The sequence below is a fragment of the Fusarium proliferatum genome (genome assembly GCF_900067095.1).
Source record: "Fusarium proliferatum ET1 genome assembly, contig: FPRO_scaffold003, whole genome shotgun sequence".
In the NCBI taxonomy this organism is placed as follows: domain Eukaryota; kingdom Fungi; phylum Ascomycota; class Sordariomycetes; order Hypocreales; family Nectriaceae; genus Fusarium; species Fusarium proliferatum.
The window spans coordinates 2521487-2536359 of NW_022194792.1; the positions used below are offsets into that span (position 1 = coordinate 2521487).

The 14873-nt window shown below is 50.0% G+C and overlaps 4 protein-coding genes across 4 annotated transcripts; 2 read left to right on the forward strand and 2 right to left on the reverse strand.

Moving 5' to 3' along the window:
- Positions 1-90: 90 nt before the first annotated feature.
- Positions 91-1482, reverse strand: FPRO_06225 (uncharacterized protein; the record flags this gene model as incomplete). Its single annotated transcript, XM_031228885.1, has 1 exon — positions 91-1482. One exon carries the CDS (start codon positions 1480-1482, stop codon positions 91-93), a length of 1392 nt encoding a protein of 463 aa, XP_031079177.1.
- A 2279-nt stretch (positions 1483-3761) lies between these two features.
- On the forward strand, positions 3762-5587 carry FPRO_06224 (uncharacterized protein; the record flags this gene model as incomplete). Its single annotated transcript, XM_031228886.1, has 3 exons — positions 3762-3821; positions 3886-4183; positions 4248-5587. 3 exons carry the CDS (start codon positions 3762-3764, stop codon positions 5585-5587), a joined length of 1698 nt encoding a protein of 565 aa, XP_031079178.1.
- Positions 5588-7360: 1773 nt separating this feature from the next.
- Positions 7361-9444, forward strand: FPRO_06223 (uncharacterized protein; the record flags this gene model as incomplete). The annotated part of the gene is made up of 3 exons (XM_031228887.1): positions 7361-7940; positions 8021-8851; positions 8900-9444. 3 exons carry the CDS (start codon positions 7361-7363, stop codon positions 9442-9444), a joined length of 1956 nt encoding a protein of 651 aa, XP_031079179.1.
- Positions 9445-10201: 757 nt separating this feature from the next.
- FPRO_06222 (uncharacterized protein) lies at positions 10202-13814 on the reverse strand (the record flags this gene model as incomplete). Its single annotated transcript, XM_031228888.1, has 3 exons — positions 10202-10650; positions 10714-13041; positions 13124-13814. 3 exons carry the CDS (start codon positions 13812-13814, stop codon positions 10202-10204), a joined length of 3468 nt encoding a protein of 1155 aa, XP_031079180.1.
- Positions 13815-14873: the final 1059 nt, after the last annotated feature.

Genomic DNA, 14873 nt, shown 5'->3' on the forward strand with positions numbered 1-14873 from the left:
TAACAGAACTCCGTTTAATCAAATGCTCCAAGACCACCGGTAATGCAATAAGCCCAATAAAGAAACATCCATATCTTTCTTGAAACCTATTCAATCTGTACGTAGCATATCTGGCGGCACCGGAGAATCCCTCTTTAGACCAGGACTAGAACCAAGCCTACTGAGAGTATTTTCTGGTAGCATGAGTATGACTTGGCTCTCCTCATCTTGACGCGCGATTGGAGTTTTGATATCCAAGTCCATCTCACCAGTCATGTGCTGAGACCCTTCTGGTACTGAAAGACAACTGCTCGTGTCCGACATTTCAACGTCGTTATCCTCTTTCAAGATGCCACTCAAGCTCTGAAAGTTATCCGTGTTTGGTGTGGGTGCCGTGAGAAAGGTGATGAGGGGTGCCTTGATGGCCGTCACGGGTGTCTTGATCTCTTCAACATCTTTGGTTTTGGCAGCCTCAGCTCTCAGAGCAGCAATGGACCCTCCAATGTCCTCGTCATCACCGTCCTCCTCCTGGCCAATTGTCCACACCCACCGACGCTTCTTCTCCCTCTTCTTGCGCTTTGAGATGCCCTTAGGCCCCGATGGGGAGAGCGGAGTACCTGATGCGGCCAGTCCTGTCATGCGGCGACGCATGTCCTCAAAAGGCCCGGGTGTCTGTCCTCCATCCTGAATCTCGTTTGGTGTGAATGCCAAGGCTAGATCGATGGCACTCTGGGGCTGAGGGGGCACGCATGGAGGGGAGTGTGGTGAAGCCTCCTCAACGAGGAGGTCAATGTGAGATTTCGTGTACTTGTTTGTCACAATCTCCTGAGTGAGGGGGTTATTATAGCACACTCTTCGATTTGCTCTATCTTGGAGCCGCCGTGACTGTCGCCGTGGAGACGGAGGAGGAATGGCCGTAGGTGGAGGAAGAGGCGAGTTGCGTAAAATACTGTGAAGTGATCGAGGATGTGTGTAAGGGGCCTGCAGGGTCAACTCAGCAAGAGTTCGTGGGCGAGTAAGAGCACGCTTCTCGGGTTGTAAGCTATCATTCCTTGCTGGGGCCGCGGATATATCAGCAGGGGAAAAGCTAAAGGCCTTGGGAGTGTTTGAATCCATCGGACCAGCAGACATAGGAGGCGTGGCGGTCATTGTGCTCGGGTAGTTGATTTCCAGTCCTGGATTTGGTGAAGGAGCTGTATCGGATGAAGGAGTCTCAGGGTATGAAGCGACATAAGGCGTAACAACTCTGTGTTTCGGGTCCTGTCGTTCCACTGGAGTTGTCAAGCTGAAAGCTTGGAAAGTATTGATGGCAGTAATGGGCTCATGCTGAGATGGGGTTGCTCTTTCGATTGTGGTAACGTAGACATTGGACAGCGTGTTAAAGGCAGTTGGGTCCTTTGGATCCACTGCATAACTTCTCGATGACCTGGTGGCCGGACTACATGCTGTCTTGATCTGAAGTGAAAGCCGGGGCTTCTTGGGCGGAACTTGAGAAGATGCCATGATGCTAGATGTAGCTGTAGCTGTAGCTGTAGTTGTACTTGATAGGCAGACCAAGAAGGCTGTTGTGCCGGAGTACACAAGAGAGGAGCTGCCAAACTCCCTCGTTGAGTTGCAAGTGACTGTGTCTGTCAACCAACAGACAAGCAACCAACGTCCAACAGGCCTAGGCGGAGATGCTGTTACCGAGAGGTCGGAACCGACAGGGATTATAAAAACGTTGCAATGTCAAAAACGCAGAAACAACACGAACAAACAGCGAGAAACGAGGACTCTGCGTCTATATAGGATGATCGAAAGTGAGACATGCATCTCACTGGATCTTGGGTGGGCGTGGAGACATGACCAGGGCTTTCATCTGCTCTTTGACCCAGTCCCGACACCCAAACAAGCGCCCCTAGGCATGCATGCAGTGTGATAAGCCTTCCATGACCTAGACGCGGAAATATCGGGGAGTTGAGAAGGATTCAGCCCTGGGAGACTCTGGCCTGCCAAAAGCGTAACAAGTTGACGAGGATGTCATTGGCGGGAGTTGTGGTTGGCTCGTCAGAGCAACTTGGTGGGAAGCGTTAGAGGCGCAAGCGCCGAAGTTGAATGTATGATCCTGGTGAGCTTCAACCATGTCCAATCACGCGGCTAACAAGTCGGCTCTTTCACTCGCGCTGGCGTCTATGCAAGAGGATTTCCAATGTCCCCTCCCTTAGACGACATGGCGCCTTGGCATGGAGGAGTTAAGAAAAGAGTGACTGGTCATTTGCCCTATCGTCATGTTTTTGAGAACATCTTTTGCTGGTATACCTAAACAAAGACGATCCTTCCCAAGTGTCTAGGGGCTTTTTCGAAAAGTCGGTATGATCCTTCGACGAGAACAATAATCCAACGGCGGCGGGGTGATGCTCAGCCATGTTCTAAGCCATGATTTAGACAAGGCTTGCCCTTGTTTTCAAAGCTTCGGCCATCTTTGTTGAAATTGCGCTTGTTTAGTTAGGGCTGACACAAAAGCGCGGATATTCTGCAAACAAAGAATAACAATGTGATGAGAAGAGTGATTGTTAACAACTACCAAAGTCCGGAAACAATTAACAAGTGCGGTAAGGATGTCTCGTCCCGATGCAAATCTTTCAAAGCCCAGAGTTGACGCCATTGGCTGGGCCAGACAACCTTCTCTTGCAAATCGAGCATATACTTGGGCGGCTACAGCGCAACTGTGGATGGCTGAAACTGCGTCGTAGTGTATGTCCTGACAAGGATCAAAGCGAGGGACTAGAGTCAGTCTCACTTGAGTCGAGAAGGATCGGAGACAGTTGAAGAAGTGGCTGGATCGTACAGACAAGATGCTGAATTCTCCTGCGAGATTGTGACTGTATATCGAACCGAGCATCGAGTCCACCTACTCGTCAAAAGCACGGATGAGGTGTGGGTGTTTGCAGTATTCCTGAGAATGACTGACATACAGCATGTCACAAAATGGGTACCGCACCCGTAACTTTTTCACTGTTGTCCTTTGAAAATTGATTTCTACCGCTTCATCGCAATGTAGAAAGCAAAATTATTAGCTTATTCGCTGTGGATACGAACATGAGGGTACCATGTGTCGAGAGGGGGAGAGAGAGAGAGTCGCATGAAACAAAATTGTAGATATCGCGTCTATTTCTGCACCAGATCAGATTCGAAAAACAAGACCCTTTTTGCTCTTCGGGCGATTAAATCCAGGTGATTCATTCCATCAAGAAAACCAATCGTTGTTTGCTGGTACGGGTAACATGATGATGATGCAGGGCGTCGTGTAAATCACATCCATAGAAATGGAGGTAAGGACGCATTGACGCCTCAGGCAACCTCCATCGTGGACAGACCCAGCGCCTGCCCGGGCACGGGCACCTTCCATCCATACCTAGGTACATACCCCTACCTGCCTACTAGGTAAGGTACCTTACCTTAGTAGCTTGGGGACCTACTGTACCTATTAGGGTAGAAGGCAACACCGCTAACTTGCAGCCCACCTCAAGCACAACGTGAACGAGCACCCGAACTGATGGTGCATTCCCAGAATTTCATGCCCAGAAGTGATTCCCTGTGCCGACTATTCCATTGCACGCCGCTGCATTATTTGAATTCACATGATCGCGGCTTCAAATAAACTGGCTCTTTGAACATCCTAGACCTGAACATCGAGGTGTATTTCACTCTCGACAACTTCCATCCGTCCGCTCGCACATGAAACTTGAGCCCATGTTCCCCAATCCTTCGCCCGTTAGTTAGGTTGGCAGCCATAATCAAGGATGGAGCCGCCGAGGAAGAAGAGACCTAAGAGGGATGACGCTCGAACTATCTTGCAATTCGTGCGTTCCAGCCACCAAGCTCCAATCATAGCCTTGGTCGTTGCTAACTGGCTGGACTGTATAGGACTACGACTGTTTCTATGCACAGGTCTTTGAGAACAAGGACGCAAAGCTCAAGAAACTGCCATTGGGCGTCAAGCAGAAGAACTGTCTAGCGACTTGCAACTACAATGCTCGGGCTCGCGGTCTCACAAAGCTTATGTCCGTCTCCGAAGCGAAAAGATTGTGCCCGGAGCTTGTCCTCGTCGACGGCGAAGACCTCACCCCCTTCCGTGATATGAGCAAGACACTATTCAACTTCTTTAAAACCTTTTCCTGGAACCGCAAAGTTGAACGTCTGGGATTTGATGAGGTGTTCATGGGTATGTTGTCATCTCGCAACCTAAACAAATTATAGTATTGGCTAAGACCACAATGCTCTCGCAGACGTAACGGATATCATTGAGTACAACTTATCCTGTCTCAACCGGGCATCCCTAGAAGAATCTTTCTTTTGCCTTTCTAAAAGTGATCCTGAACAAGGATTTCACTGCGATGTGACGAGGATTGCCGGATGTGTTGAAGGCTTAGCCATTTCCACCCCTGACCTAAGCAACCCAGCCTATATGCGCCTCACATTGGGATCGCATTTTGCCCAGTTCCTACGACAGCAGGTGGAAGAAAAATATGGGTTTACATCCACTTGTGGGATCTCTACTAACAAGATGCTCAGCAAACTTGTCGGCAGCAAGAATAAGCCTAGAAACCAAACGACACTAATGGCTATTACTGAAGACGAGGTTATCGCCTTCGTAGACACCCACAAATTGCGAAGAATTCCCGGGCTAGGGTTTAAAACGGTTCAGGTACTAGGTACTCACGCTGGTGCTGACATGAGTAAAGGTGTATCCGGGATCCCAGAGTTGAGTGACAATCCTGTGACAGTTGCCGAGGTGCGCCTCCATCCTGACATCTCGCCCGGAGCAATAGAAAAACTACTTACTGGGCCTGGGTCAGAGAAAGGGGTAGGTGTACGAATCTGGAGCTTACTACATGGAGTCGATGCAACTGAGGTTAAGGAAGCCAGCGATGTGCCAACCCAGATTAGTATCGAAGATACCTATAAGGGCTTGAATACGCTGGCACAAATAACGGAAGAGCTACATAAGCTATCATGCTCACTCATTCGAAGAATGAGGACAGACCTTCTCGTACCTGACGATGGGGCAGACACTCCAGGGGCACAAAAATGGATTGCCCGACCAAAGACATTGCGATTAGCGCTCAGGACATGGGCGTATCTGCACTCAGCGCAAGGTCAGAATTACAGTCGCGTCTCTCGATCTGGGACTTTACCGCATTTCATCTTTGATTCCAAAGATGACATAGTTCATATTGCGGAACGGCTTGTTAGTGAAGCTCTGTTACCACTGCTCCGGCGTCTGTTCCCGGAGAAGGGACAGCGGTGGAATCTACAGATGCTCAATATCTGCGTGGCAAACATGGTTGTTGGTGCAGCGGATGACAAGTCGGGAGCTGGCAGGGATATATCTGTCATGTTCAAACGTCAAGACGAAGTGCTGAAACCCTTTCGAGTGATGGACGACAAGCATGTTGCACAGAGTGAGGAAATTACACAAACGGTGTTAGAAGGCGACGGTGACGACGAAGAAGAAAATGATTGGGACATGGGTGACAATGCATTATGCCCTCTTTGTGGTCATTGTATTCCTTTGTTCGCTGTGTCGGCGCATCAGAGATATCATGAAATGGAAGGGTCTGAATAGGGATGCAGTGTCCCATGTGCTTTGACCATGCTATTTGCCAGGCACACGTATGATCTGTTCTTTGCTTCTTTGCTTCTATGCTTTCCCCACTCGGACTGTTATTTTTGAAAGGCGCCAAAATCACAGAGATGCGATATTCTCATACAAAGTTTCCAGTTGCAACGCATCGATTTTGCAGCCGTCACGCGGCCCGCCTCATGCTCACCGATGGCTCGACCGAAATACGGTAGCACAACCCTCTGATTTGTACATCGATTAGCCACGATACACCGGGTAGTGAAGCCGAATGTCTTTGCGTGACACTCGTAGCCCGATTGCTTTGACATGCTCGATTGAATGACAGTGTGGCTGGTATGCTTGATCGTTACAATATTGACCTGTAGCCTGGTTCCAAACGTCCACACTTATATACATCCGCACTGTTAGTTTAACGAAGGCTAGGGTTGATGGTGTCTTTCACCCAGACATCTTCTTATCGATTAACAGCTCAAAGGGTACCAAACAACCTCCGTCCGGGTTGCAAGTAACACAACGTCGCGGAGTTACAGCCCCCTTCATCCAGAGGTCAAAGTATCTTTTGTTGTGTGCAGTGATAGTCTTGATGAAAAGTTTGTTGGAAGGATTCAGGATAAAACGAATATTATAATAGAATATGGCAGTGGCAATCAAAATGTAAAAAAGATGTCGAGTTTCACTGACCTGACCGCATGCAGATACATAAGGCGTAGCCAAGTGAAGCAATCCGGGTCCATACCTTTCTGTCTAGCAATACATACACTCGTAGGTAATAGACGAGCAGCTGCACGCAGTGAGCCGAATGACCCCATACACATCGTACATTGTGACACTGCTGTACCCGCGTTTGCCCCCATGTCTGCGGGAGTTGGGTACCTACTGTACTTAGGTACTAAGGCGAGCATTTTGAGGCAAAGGTGGTATATACCTACATAGGAGGTATATATGGAGTGGTTGATCTAACTGGCACTGAGGCGGCAGCAGCCAGTCACATTCGGCTGCCAGCTGGCGACACTGTCAAATCCTCTGGTGAAGCATCATCCTGAAGGTGCACCGCATTCACTCCTGCCTTCCCTGACTTCCTTCCATTGTCACCTCGTCGCCTCCCTTCCCACTTTCCTCTGTATTTTAATTTCTCCCATAACTCCTTCCTTTCATGAACTTCTTCCTCGCTGTATCCGCATTGTAAACATGCAAAGCAAGAACTCTGCTTCGGAAACGACGCGACTGTATCCGTATCTTTCCTTCCGCTTGGCATGTTGCCTTCTCTTCTTCTTCTTCTTCTTCTTCTTCTTTCTGTCTGCCTTCTATTCTCATCCGGCCATTCTCTGTTGGTAACTTCACTTCCGCCGCTACCAACAACTGCTTCTGGTGCTTTTGTTCGCTCTCTTTAATTGTTCGCTCGGCTTTGCTATACCAACTACATCGAGCCGGTCACTTGTTTACGACTTCTGTTTGACTGATTTGACTATATGTTTTCCATGGTTGAGATGCCCAGCACTAGACACATTTCAGTCTAAGAAGCAACTTAAGCACAGGTGTTTGTTGTGTTGATCGTCTGCGCCTTTCACTGATACCACAATTTGACGCAACTTGATCATCGTTAACACTCAAAGCACTCATACTATCACGATCTTTATCTCTACAAACGAAAAGAAGACTGTTTGAGATCGACACCAGGAATTATCGTCAGATCTCCGCCTTAATCAAGCAGGTCAGTCAGCCATCTAGCTTTCAAGGATTCCAAACACCGAAATCATGGCTCGAGGTGGACGAGGAAGTCCAGTCCCTCGCCGGCCAGTGGACTTGACCGGTGTTATCTCTATCGCCGAGAAGAACGACTTGAACACTCTTATCACTGCCATTACAGAGAAGCTTCACAACGACATCAGTGTCATATTTGATTCTCCTCCTGTCACACCTACTCTGGGAGACTTGGGCGACATAGGCCATCATCACTGGCTAGCTTTGTCACTCAAGACGAATGGAAAAGAGAACGTGAAACCTCGAGCTCCTTCTATCCGCAAACCTGTAGCAAAGGTGTCACAGAAGGCTGCTGATACAAGTCAGTCCCCAGATACAGAGAACTCGGAGAACAGTATGCCTCAGCTGAGAGAGCTTAAGAAAGAGGCTCTTATCTTCTTCCGAAAGTGGCAGTCAATCTTTCTGCAGCGTCTTCGCGATATAAGTGTCATGGAATCAAATGGTTCTCAATCTAACAGTCGTGGCCGTGGACGTGGAACTGCACGAGCTGTACGAGGTGGACGCGTGGCTCGTGGTGGGAGAGGGGGTGGTCGCGGAGGCACTGGAGGTGTTGAAGGCCTAACACTAGCAACTGGTGGGTTAACACAAGTTCCTTGGCGGTTTGCCTTTCTCTGTTGAAGGCATATGAGTGTTTTCAAAGCTGATGTTAACCAGGTACCCCCCGCACCCCTTCAAATCACGTTGATCGTGAACTATCTCGCCGTTTCCCCCCTATTCCAACTTCCCTCTGGACTTTGCCACTCGATAAGCGCAAGCTGTTGCTGCACATCTCACTTTTGATTCTTATCTCGCTTCAGGAGTATACTGCATATGCTCGTATGACTCTTCTGAACCTGACCTCATCCCTGAACCTTCCCCTGAAGGTGCTTCATGAGGAAGAGAAGCGCATCGCGGAGGGTTTCAGCCAACTTGCAGTTGACGCAGCCATTGAGCAAGCGTCTGAACCGGATCAAGATGAAAATAAAACTGTCCTAAAATCAAAGGCACGAATCGCTGCCATGACTGGACCCTTCCGGCTTGGAACACAGCTCATTGCTGTCGGTATCGGAACTCCCCATGGTGGGCTTGGACTACGACTTCCAAACGCTGCTGGTCTCCTGGGACCTATGGCAGACAACGGCCCTTCTACTGGCTCGATGCTTGGGATTTATATGGCACGACCCACTGAGAAAATGATTGAGTCGTTCTCCCGAGACATTCAGGACTTTGGACTTGTTCCTACCCGCGGAGGACTTCAAGGGGATTATGTTGATGCAAAAGCTATCCCAGCCAGCTGCCGACGATTGCGCTTGGTGATTGCTATGAACGGTTGGGTAACAGACAAGGATAACCTCATTGGGCCTTGGAAGATTCTTGGAGATAATGGGGAGGTTTACGTTCTGCGATGGGAAATGAACGTCCTCAACAACATAGGTACTGCTCTCGAGACGGTTGTGAAAAGCTCAGCCTGGGCCGCTGCCAAGAAAGCTATATCTTCGCGAACAAGTACGTTGAAGGTTCTTACGATTAGCAAAAAACACTGACAAAAAATAGTTTTCACAAGCCTTATCGAAGCTACCTGGCCAATGGAGCTCATGAAAGTGAGCAAGATCATTGATAACCCCTGGAGCATGGGCATGGTTCGCGCTGAGAAAGCCGGCGCGGTGCTGGCCGACGCTGTGATGCGCAGCAAGATTCAAGGAGACCGCCCTGTATCCCTCATTGGGTTCAGCTTGGCAGCCCGAGCTATCTATGTTTGTCTGATGATTCTTGCCGAGAGGCGTCAGTTCGGCCTCATCGATTCCGTCGTCTTGATGGGCACACCCGCTCCTTCAGAGAGCCGGGTTTGGTTGACCCTCAAGAGTGTCGTGTCTGGTCGGCTAATCAACGTCTTTTCAGAAAGTGACTATCTTTTAGGGTTTTTGTATCGTACATCCAACATTCACTTCGGCGTGGCAGGCCTGCAACGAATCCAGGGAGCGGATGGTGTCGAAAACCACGACGTTAGCAACCTTGTGAATGGACATTTGCGTTATTCCACCCTGGTTGGAAAGATTCTCAAGGATATTGACTGGGAGGACCTGGACCTGAACGCCTAGAAAGCGGAGAAGCTGCGCAGGACCACTTAGAACGAGAAAAGTGTCGGCATCATATTAGCCAGGACTGGACAGGATGAGAGTATCTTTGCTAGTGGAACACCAACCAGATTGCAGAAGCAAGGTTTACATGTAAGATTAACACCAAAGTGCATCTTAGATTCACATTCCCATAGGGATTGGGTGGTCATTAACGATCTTCTTTCTTGTATGAATCTCGTAGCCTTAAACTCCCTCAATTCCAAAGCCTTGACAAAAGGCAGCACTCCTGTCCTGCCCCTTATGCTGATGTGTATGCTAACGACAATTACCATGCATATATGTACGTCTGTATGCTCTAGTTGAGAAGTGGTGAACCTAAACATCCGGCCATATTGAGCAAATCGGGGATCCAATATTTGTCTATTATAGACGAGATGCAATGCACTCTCTTGCCTCCCTTCACTCCACCTTCTTCTCATTGGAGCTGTGCGTGCTTATGCAGTAACATCTGACAGTTCCACCTTTGAAGGTCTTGACTTCTCCATGCTCTATTCGTCTAGAACTTCTTGGCACTCGAGTCGTATGTCTTTTCTCTTCCCCGCCATCACCATTATTACAAAATGTGGTATCGTACACAATAGACCCTCCTCATTTTGCTTTTTTGTCTTGATTGAACATCTTGCTTGCCCAAGGCGAGAATGATTTGTGTTTTGTAGTGATCGAACAGTTGTCATGAGAAGCCTCTCATGTGAGTAATTGGTCCGTGAATATTTCATCCTCAAGTGGGAGGGGTGGTGCCAAGCATGCTAGGAACTTGCTTTCGAATGAGCCCGCGGGCACCTCGCCCTTCTACACGAGGCATGCCTTGGATAGAACGAGGCTCGCGCATTAAGGATCTATCGAGACGTGCAGGCGTTCTCGTCACGACTGTTCGATACTCTCCTGGAAAGTTTCCCTTGGGCAATGGTACTGATGCAGTCCGCCAGATATGATCGGAGGTGTCACCGAGCCAAGCAGGTATCTTGCTGTTGGAGCTGCCTCGAGGAGGGGCATAGCCCCCGTAGGTAGAGGCGCCATGAGATGCACGGATCGTGGAAAGGCGGGAAAGACCCGTCGATAACCCGGAACGGCCTCGGGCCTTCTTAGCCATGATGATCTCGTCAAACACACGAATCGAGGCGTTATTGGCTGGCTGCATCTCCCGGTCGTGGATAAACTCGTTGAAGCCTTTTGAGTTCAGAGTTAGTATTCAGACCGTTCGAACGTTAAAGAGGTGTGGCCAAAACTTACACTGTGTTTCCCGCATCATGGTAGCATAGTCGTGCTGATCATGCGGGAGACTTTTGATAAACCCATCCATATCAAAGGCATACAGCTGGCCGTTTGCTTTTTGCTGCTTTGAAGGCCGTCCAAGGTACTTGCGGTATGTATACAAGAGACTTGCAAGGCAGCGAACAAAAGCTGCTCGGATTCGGTCAGGATGGAATGCCTCGGGGCAGACAAGCGAAGCATGGCCGAGACATCTGCCGTGGGAGAAGATCTTGCAGCCTGTGCACTTGTAAATGCCATCTCCCTCAGCATGGTCATTGCAAATATTGCAGATTGATGTGTTGTCCTTGGGGATCCAATTGAAGCAATGTCCCTCAACCCAAACTGTTGTCTCTGTGTTTCGGACAGGCTGGATCTGCATACTGGGCATGATAGTTGATGCCGCAAGCGTTGACTGTGCGTAGGTTGAAGGTGCATATCCATTCCCGTATCCACCACCACCACCAACAACGGAGTTCTGAGAGTCCACCGAGATAGCTGAAATTGACAGGTTTGCTTGATGGCCGTTGAGGAAGGGGAGGTTTGGCTTGTGGTATGGCGGGTGCTTATCGATGCCAAAGGAGGAGCTGCGTCGCATCTTTTCTTCGCCAAAATGTCCAGAGCGCTTCTCTCGAAGAGTCGCTGCCAAAGCAAAGCCAGAGTCGCTTCGAGAAACGGGCGTGGAGGGCATTGGCGGGAAGTTTATAGAAACAGGGGATACAGACGACTGAGGACTGGTCTTACCAGACTTGCTTGTGCTGGGTCTGTCCGATTTACCGTTGTCCACCTTGGCCGAAGCGAAAGCATTGAACAGTGGTGGCAGGACCTCATTTGGCGGGTCTGGCTCGCCAAATCCCGACGAGCTCTGGGACACCCATTTGCCCAGGGTGCTCTTGGGCGTTGCGGATCTGAAAAGGGCTGCATTCTCGGTGGAGAAGGCGTCATAAGGGAATGATTCCATGGCATAAGGGGGTGGTCCAGTTGTGACTCCATATCGCAGTTTGTGGGGCGCCGCGACCTGCAGAAGAGACATGAGTTTCCTTCGGGCCTGACGAGGAAGTCGAACGGGTTGTGATGTAGCATCAATAGTATCCTTGTCCAAGTCAACGAGCACATAATCGTCCTCGGGCAGTTCAATTCTATCGTAACGTCGCTCAATGCCGACGATATATGGGCAAGGCGCTTCGAGAGCCGACAGAAGTCGCGCAGGGAGCACGGGAATAAAAATACTCGACCACTTCAGGGGGTATAGCAGGTTTGCAAGTGCATGACAGGCGAGGTGCAACATGCTGGTGTGAGAGGACAGAAAGATGATTCGGGATTCGGCCATAGCATACTCGAACAGAGCGACAATATTCTCGAGTGACAAGCAACGGAATAGGGCGTAGAGATCGATGGATCGCGAACCAGGAATTTCGTTGTCTGCCTCCTTCCGAGCATAAAGTCGCAATTCGCGCACTCCTAGTTCAACCTGAGTTTTGGATCCCAGGGGATTGAATGCCTCGGTGCATAGGTTTACGACATAACGCTCAAGGGGTTGCCAGCGTCCCACGCTGGGTGAGCTTGGAGGGATTCTTAGGACACCCCCATCTGTCATGGGGGTAACGATAGCCTTGAGCCATTCTTTCCAGAAGGACATATTGGCTGCGTCTCGGCCCAGGATACCATATGCGCGAGGCGTCCAGAGTCCGCTCTCGCCAGCAGTGAGACCCTCGATCTTAGACGCGGCTCCATGTCTCAGGGGCCGAAGCATGTCCGTCATGAGGGTAATCTTTTCTTCCACAGTGCTAATTTCATCTTCGAGCCTCTCACGTGCTGGAGAGCCTGACGGGATTGTAGGGAGTTTTGCAAGGAGTTGTGATAGATGGGTGCGTTCACCAGCCAGACGAACTCCCAAGCTGGCTGCCAGCTCTCGCTCTTCTTCAGACATGTGACTTTGGCGCCATTGCTCGCACTTCTTTTCCACTTCCTCTGCCACCTCGGCATTGAGAGCAGTCCAGATGATGATGGTTATACCGTATAGCTTGGAGTTATCGTCAGAAGTCATAGTAAACCCATGCCATGTAGATCGAGGTCGGTCATCCGACGAAACAATCTGAATATCGTTGGGAAAAGCAAACATGGGCACATAGTCAGGGAATTTCCCACGTCGAGCAATCTCATCTGTCGCTTCCTGAGGAGGATATCGGTCAAGAAGAACCGGCTCAAAGCGTCGTTTGAGAGGATGCATATCGGGGTCGGTGTTAAGGGGTTCGGGTGGTGGAATTACGGAGTTGTAATTGCTGAGCCGTCTCGTGGTTCGGATCGAGGCTATCATTATAAGTTAGCGAGCCTCCCTGTATGTGCCTGACCGTTTGATAAGATCAAACTCCAGAACATGACGAGAACAAACCTGCGCGACTGGTGCTGATCCTGTTGCTGGGTTGCTTGCGCACACTGTTCATATCCCTAAAGCTCATCTTACGGCGGATGCTACCCTTAATGCTCCTGAGAGGACTCAGTCTGCCGCTGTCGCTTTCCTCTGCCTTGATCCTCTCTGCCCTAGGATTCACCATTGGTGCACGAGCTTGCACTTTTGCACCGGCGCTGAATGTCAGGTCCTCGAGAAATACCTCTCTCTCGGCGGCAAATTTTACCAGAGCCTTATCAAAGTCGAAGTCGCCCATCAGCATGGAGCCCTCACCAAGGATGCCGCTGGGACCGGCATTTTGGCCATTGGCACTGCTGTTGCCATTGCCGTTGCCATTGGTATTGCCAAAATTAGGGGGGTTTAAAGCACGAATAGTGGCGCTACTGCGGTTGCTTTTGGTATTGCCGTCTGTCTCGTCGAGAGTATGTATGGAGAACCGGTCGGTGAGAGATATCCGAGAGAGACGGTTGGCGGAGCCCTGGCGCGAGTGCCGTGCTTTTATTTTTGGTTGGTCGCCGTTTGTGTCTTCATCCTCAGACTCACCATCCTCGACAATGGTAGACTCAACGGGAACAACAACGGGGGCGGGTTGGGAGTTGGGATCGTGGTAGGACACCGACTCTACGCCGGCGATCCAGAAATAGTCGGCGAGAGGGGTCGATGAGTTCTCCATGACATGTCAATCGTAGTGTTTGGGCCACAAACGGGCGGAACAGAAGCGTATGGAGGGTCGTAGGCAAAAGGAACCGGGTCAGTTGCCAGCGTATTCTGCTTGACTTGTTGTGGTTTTGATCTGAAGAGGTGGGCGATCGACAAGACAAAATCAGGTCGGGTTGCTGGGGTTTCAGTTAGGTCATGAACGACAGGACCAGTACCAGGGCTTTTTTTTTATCAGGCGAGTACGAAGACAGCGATAACGGTAAGCTCAGCTGTGGGCGACTCACGACCAAGCGATGACTGTTGCTTTTCGAGGCTGAATCTGGATCAAAAATAGGCTCGGAACGTGGTAAGTATAGATGATGCGCTTGAGGAGACGCAGCCAGCAATGCTGTATGTGTAGCGATGAGGCAGCCGCCCAGAGCCGCTCCTGGTTGTACGTAACGGGACCCAAAAGTTAGTTTAAAGTGGATGGACGAGCCAGCTTAAAAACCTAGGTAACGGAGGGGGTAAAGGAGATGCAAGAACTCTTGAAAGCCACCGAGCCCAAATGTTGAAGTACAAAGTGAAGGAGTAGAAAGGAAAAAGGCCGTGATAAAGAGAGTAGAAGGATGAGATGAGGAAAACAACACAGGAGAAAGAACGAGGATTCAGTGTCGATCTGTGCTCTTACAGTAACTTTTAGGTACCGTATTGGGTTATCTGACGACCTAGGAACGTGGATGAAGTACAGGTACTTGTGAACGTGTTGGTAGACCAAAGACAGATGTTGACCAGACCAGACCAGCCCGACCAGGGGGTGTCGACGCACGCTAGAAACGTGGAGGAGGCTCCCTTTAGTGAGTGAATGGCTGACTGAGGGGACGATGAGTGGGCGGTTGATTGATGAATTTAGGGTCCAGGTCCCAAATCTCTCTATCCACGAAAAAGTTGGAGAAGAACGACCTGCAGCTTCCTTTGGTGGGCGCCTGTCCAGGGGTTTCCCGGGATGGCTGTCTAGCTCTCGTAGGGGCTGCCACACAGTCCATACGCCTAAAGCCGTGGGGCTGCAGCGTCGGGTGGTAGGGGGGACTTC